The sequence below is a fragment of the Nesoenas mayeri genome (assembly GCF_963082525.1).
Source record: "Nesoenas mayeri genome assembly, chromosome: 4".
NCBI classification, from domain to species: Eukaryota; Metazoa; Chordata; class Aves; order Columbiformes; family Columbidae; genus Nesoenas; species Nesoenas mayeri.
This window is the reverse complement of record NC_137540.1, coordinates 23,783,329-23,789,224: the sequence shown is the minus strand read 5'-3', so window position 1 is coordinate 23,789,224 and position 5,896 is coordinate 23,783,329. Positions and strand designations below refer to the sequence as shown.

The following is a 5,896-nucleotide window of genomic DNA, read 5'->3' as shown; positions in this document are numbered from 1 at the left end:
GACTGCGTATTTTGGGACTATTAACTCTCTTAACGCCCAATGTATCTATGATAATAGATCAAAGCAGAACAAGACGAGAAAAACACTTTTTGCGTGTATATGAGTCAAAATGTGATGATAATGTAGATTTTTGGGGATCAAGATTAAGGGGTTTAGGATCTCTTGTATCTGGTGTTGGCACAGCTAAAAGCTTTAAATGTTTTAGAAAATTAGGATGCTGGCTAGTTAAGCAAACTAACAGAACTTAAAAGGCTTTAAGTGGACTTTTGTTAGATGTAGATTCTGTAAGACAGGCCACACGGCAGAGTAGAGCCACGATAGATTTTTTGTTATTAGCTCAAGGATATGGGTGTGAAGATTTTGATGGGATTTGTTAAATAAATTGCTTAATGGTTGAGGGTTTTTAGGATGGTTGTTATCAGTAGTGAAAACAGGACTGATCATTTTGATAATTGTTGTGGTTGTGTTACTAATGTTGCCATGCATGACTCCTCTGCTGCAAAGGGCCCTGCAGCGGACAATGAGGGCAGCATTTTTAGCATAAAATAAAAAAAGGGGGAATTGTGGGAAACTGCAGCGGGTCTGTGGAATCCTTAACAGAAAATATGAGAGTACAGATCAACCTTGAGATATTAAGATTTACCCTTGAGAAGGATGGGAGTAAAGGAGTATCCGGAGAGAGGAGAGATGTACCCGTGAGAGAGAAGGGGATAGAAGAATAACATGGATGATAGAAAAATTAACCAGTGAGATGTTAGTGCTGTAATTTGTAACCAATAGTGAAAAGACACATGAACTGGTAGAATTGTATAAAAATGCACTTGTAGCAATAAATGGCGCTCTATTACTTTCATCTTGAAAGAACCTGGTCCATGTCGTTTGTCCGTCTCAACCATGACAGTAAAGCTTTTCAGAGAAGGACGATGCTAAGCCTGAGCATCGGCAAGAAGTGACTGTAACTTCTCTGTGTGACAGAGGTGCTGCCTTAAGGTACAGCTGCCAAATCACACCACGCTGCGCTGGAATGAGATGGCAGCCTGGTATTTTTTTCTCTCCCCTCACTCTGCATTCCTGGGTCTTTATCTATGTTAAGCTAAAAATACATCTTCCTGTATTTCCAGAGATTATCTACAGGATGGTCTGGGATGTCTGGGGTTCAGGCAGGTGAGGGGGCCATTGCACAGACCCCCACCCCCCAGCAGCGACAGAGCCTCTACCTGTCCTTTACAAGGTTTGTGGTAAAGGTGAAGGCAGAGGAGAAAAAAAATAACATCATATTTTGCTTAGAGAATAAAACTGGGGGAGATGTATAGGAATCAAAAATTCTTTAGTATCAATCCAAGAGTGACAGAGGGTGGATATAACCTCGCAGCTGCCTCCCTGATGCCTTTTGGATGAAGAACATGTTGCTACCAGCCCACCCTCCTGCTGTGGCTGGGAGGCAGCAGGGTTTGCCTGGAGAGGACTTGGCTAAGCCACGACCCAACCAGGTTTTTAATTGCAGGTGGGTGGGAATTCATGCTCAGGGTCCAAAGGGCAACGCGTCTCTGCAATTAAGGGATGAAGGAGGTGGGCTGGTACCTGGCAACTGCTTCTATGTATTACATATCCTTTCTAAAAGCTGAGTGAATAACAAAATACCCAGGAAAATCTTTCTCTGCAGAGGGTGTGGGGAAATCTGACCTGCACCAGGGGCCACAGAGATGGATGGAGTGGGAGGATGATGGGTGCTCTCAGGCGCTGCAAAGCATGACACACACAGACAGGAAGGCAAACTTTGCTGTTTATTGCTGGTGTCACCCAGGAAAGGGAGAACCAACCACAACCCAGGCAAACCCCTCATGGTGCTTTTCCCAATGGCCAGGGCAGCACTGGCTCCTGCCTGTGGAGGCTCCACAGGGCGCAGCAAGGGCGGCGACATCTGCAACGGGACAGGAGAGGAGGGTCATGGAGCAGTGCTGTGCCTTGCCACACTGTGTGTGCCCCCCTGTCCTGTCCTCTACAAGGTTCCCAGCAACATTTTGCTGCAGGACAGGTCATTCCTGTTACCTATCCATTGCCATTTTCCCACTGCAGCAATCTCATGTCTCACATCGGGCATCGGTGGAAGGAGAGACTCTGGGAAGCTGCTTTATAAACCATGTCCCGCATGCCCAGCTTACCAGAATATGCCTATCTTCCTCCTCCGGTTGATGTCTCTCTTAATTTGGCAAACAGAGCACACAGGGCACCACAAGGTGATACAGAAGTCAGAGCAAATGGAGCCCTGTTAGGAAGAAGTTTGTTAGGGATAGAGGCTTCCAAAGCCCACATTTCAGCTAAGAGAAGGTTAATCACATTCTATGTCATGTGCCCTTTGTTTCGTGGCTGGCTGCTGCATCCTGAGTAGCAGCCAATAAAAATCAGAGGCTTCTGTACCAGTGGATGCCTTGGGAGCTGGTGAGTCCCCCACACAATGGTAAGGAAGAAGGAAGCCCTTTCTGCAGGCTGCAGATAGCTACTTCTCTTTTGGCTTTGGAGGTTAAGATTGCGGGGGCGAAACGTACGCAGAAATAGAAAATTTGGGCAAATTGGACCGGGGCCAGCAAAAACAGTTTTACATATGTCCTGTATACAAATTCCTACTTTTCTCCTGTATCAGATTATGTCTTTTTGTCAGTGCAAGCTGAGTTAATCCCGTCTTTAGCCTGCCCATAATTATCTCAAATCTTTCCCATCTTTCAAAGGTTGTTGGTGGTGAGGGGAAGCAGCAGCCAAGGCTCTGCGAGCCGTTGTGGTTGGTGGCAACTGAAGAATGCGTGCCCTGGTGAAGGCTGCTGGGAAGGAGCTGCATCTGATTTACCGTGGTGGTTGGACACCAGCCCAGGGACCGGCAGGGCGAAGGGCATCCTAATCCCTATCCTGTGCTCCTGGCACCACACCAGATACAGAAGTGAAAAAAAAAGGCAAGCAGGGAGCATCACTGCCCTGTGATCATCCCCGATGTGCGGAAAGAGGACCCTGGGGGCACCGCGTCTTTCAGCCTCCTGGCACAGCAAAAAGGGTGGGTTAACCACTAACCGGGATGTTGTATCTGGTGCGGTAGAGCGTCCTCATGGCCACGCTGGTCCCGCACAGGCAGCACTCATTCATGTCCCCGGCCACCTGGCAGCCCAGGCAGGGGTAGCAGAACGTCCCACAGCAGCCTGGGAAGGGGAGAAACACAGTGGTGGGTCAGGCTATGCCCACCCGGCACCATCGACCCACATGGCAGAGGCAAGAAAAGCGTTCTGAGAGGACATGGGACCGATGGCAACACATCAGTGCCAATGGCTGAGGGAAGGTACTCACAGACACCGCAGTCGGTGCAGCAGTCCATCAGCCCTGTCTGCCATATGTTCCTGGAGACGGCAGGCATGCCCATGCCTTGCTGCGGCTGGATCGTCACGACAGTCGGGACGGCCATTCTCAGTTCTGAAAGAGAGCGGAGTGGAACGGGACAGTTAGCAAAAATAAACCCAAAACCAGGCAGGTTGGTCTGAGCCCTGGATGACCAACCGAGCTGGTCACCTGTTAAGCAGGTAGCCTTTCACCTGGATGCCTTGATTCCACTGGAGATGACCAAGCATAACTGTATCTTACCTGCATTTGAGTTTTGTAAAGGTTTTCATGTTTTCTGTTGTTTTATCCAGCCTTCAAAATAACATCAGTCCATTGATGTTCCCCACCCCAGAAAGGCTTTGCTAGTGCTTAGACACAGATCACAGAATCATAGACCAGTTTGGGTTGGAAGGGACCTTCAAAGCTCATCTAGTCCAACCCCCTGCCATGAGCAGGGACATCTTGACCCAGATCAGGTTGCTCAGAGCCCTGTCCAACCTGGCCTGGATGTCTCCAGGGTTGGGGCATCCACCATCTCTCTGGGCAACCTGGGCCAGTGTTTTACCACCCTCATCGTAAAAAATTTCTTCCTCATGTTTAGCCTGAGTCTCTCCTCCTTCAGCTTAAAACCATCACCCCTAGTCCTATCACTACAGGTCCTACTAAAAAGTCTGTCCCCATCTTTCTTATAGGACCCTTTTAAGTACTGAAAGGCTGCAATAAGGTCTCCCTGGATCCCTCTCTTCACCCGTTTCCCTTGTGATAAGCAGTGCTGAGCAGTGAACCTAAGATAAATGCAGGCACTTGAGCATTTTGGTCATAGAACTTTGCCTTTTCACACAAGACTGCTTTGTCATGGGTCAAAAAATGTGGGAAGCAGCCGTGGTCTCACATTTCCTCCAAAGCCAGGCTCCACACAAGACAGGTACTGTAAAATACTAGTTATCTCTGGTTTCTTGTTGTAGAGAGCCACAAAGGCCGAAACTCTACACTGTCCCAAGTCTGAATCCGAGACCATGTCTTCGTGTGGTTAAACAAGCAAATAAACCTTGAAAACCAGTAAGTCTCAGGTCTAAAAAAAGCCCCATAAAAACCTCCATGCTCCTATTGTCCCAGACAACTAAAAGACAGCAGAAAACATTCCTAGTCAAGAATTAAAAGCAAGTTTTGCCCTGAGGCCAAGTTCGTCTAGCTATGCACAAACAGCAGAAAGGGAGAAAAAAAAATATATATATACATATATATATCTATATATATATATATACTGCCTGTTCATATTTGTTGAGACTTTTTTCTCCAAATTGATCAACTGATTTTTATTTTTTCTTATTTTTCTTCTTAGAAACTGCAGCTTGGCAAAGACAAGAAACCAGGCGTGGGTGGTCTGGCTCCTCCCCGTGCAGCTTTTGAGCTCAGAAGCCTGAACAGAAACTGAAATGAACTGGATGATGCTGGAGAGGGGGACACGTCTTCACCCTTTTGAGCAAAGGCTGCTCCTCCAGAAATCCCACTCCTGGTTTCACCCGCCAGCCTGAAAGCTGGGGTGGATGCAGCCAGGGCAGCATCAAGTGTGCGTCCAGAGGGACACTGCGAGTGTGCGTTGCCTCCAGGTGCTTCCCTCTGCCCACACATAGCAAATCGCTGTAATTTCTACATTTTCATCAGCACACATTAGTCTGAATATGAGCATTATTCACATATTTTCTCTCAGCTGCAAACGTCAATTAAGAGAATGCAACATTAAGTTGTTTCTGTCACCAACAGGATACCACATGGGAAAAGGCAGAAAATATCCAGCAGCAACGTATAAAAGCACATGCCATCCAAGCTTCTGGCAGGGCAGCAGCTACCTCCAGTGCATCCTCAGAGCAGCAAACACACACAGCTCAGCAGCTCTGCTAAGAGGAACTTGGTCTCAAGCATCCATGTAGCTAAAAGAGAGCCCAGTTTAAACAATGAGCAAAGTACCCGCCAGATTCCTTTAATGGAGTTGTGCAGTTCTGGTAGCAGGAGAAAGCAGCAAGAAAGCAGTAACTTCTCCACAACCCAGCTTTTGTCTTGTTGGTTTTTTTTTTTTTAAAAAAAAAGCTTCCTCCTTCCCCCAAGCAGGCTATGCCACATATTTTGCTTTAAATTACAAGCTGAGCAGGAAAACAAACAAACAAACAAACAAACAAACAAACAACTTTTGCACTGTTATCCCACTCTTCCCAAGCTAACTATTTTTTACTATTTCCATTTTTTAAGAGAACCAACCTTCTGGTGAGCTGCCTCTGTCAGCGTGGGTTCCGCCGCCAGCCAGAGCCCTGCACAGGATGCTTCTGGGGAAAAAGAAACTGAAGTTTCTCATCCTTGTACCCTTGGAGGCTGTTATTGGCAGGCAGCAGCCAGTCAGTATGATGGGAGGTAACTGGAGGGGGAGGTCAAGAGCCGTGCCCCGTGGGTTTGACTGCAGGCAGAACACGTGCAGAGCACCACTTTTTTAAAATTATTATTATTTTTTATTCCTTTTCCCAGAATTAAATCACAGATTGTT

At 47.1% G+C, this 5,896-nt stretch overlaps 1 protein-coding gene across 2 annotated transcripts; it reads right to left on the bottom strand.

The window, feature by feature from the left end:
* Nucleotides 1–1,843: 1,843 nt before the first annotated feature.
* LOC308039639 (placenta-specific gene 8 protein-like) lies at nt 1,844–5,675 on the bottom strand (the record flags this gene model as incomplete). Of its 2 annotated transcripts, XM_080343108.1 has the most annotated exons (5): nt 5,617–5,675; nt 3,331–3,453; nt 3,061–3,185; nt 2,163–2,266; nt 1,844–1,921 (listed from the first exon to the last, which is right to left on the bottom strand). In XM_080343108.1, coding segments are annotated over exons 2-5 (345 nt in total). In that variant the 5' UTR covers nt 3,446–3,453; nt 5,617–5,675. The 2 variants fall into 2 exon arrangements, with proteins under 2 accessions (XP_080199234.1, XP_080199233.1); XM_080343107.1 differs by lacking the exon at nt 1,844–1,921 and having other exon boundaries at nt 2,159–2,266.
* Nucleotides 5,676–5,896: the final 221 nt, after the last annotated feature.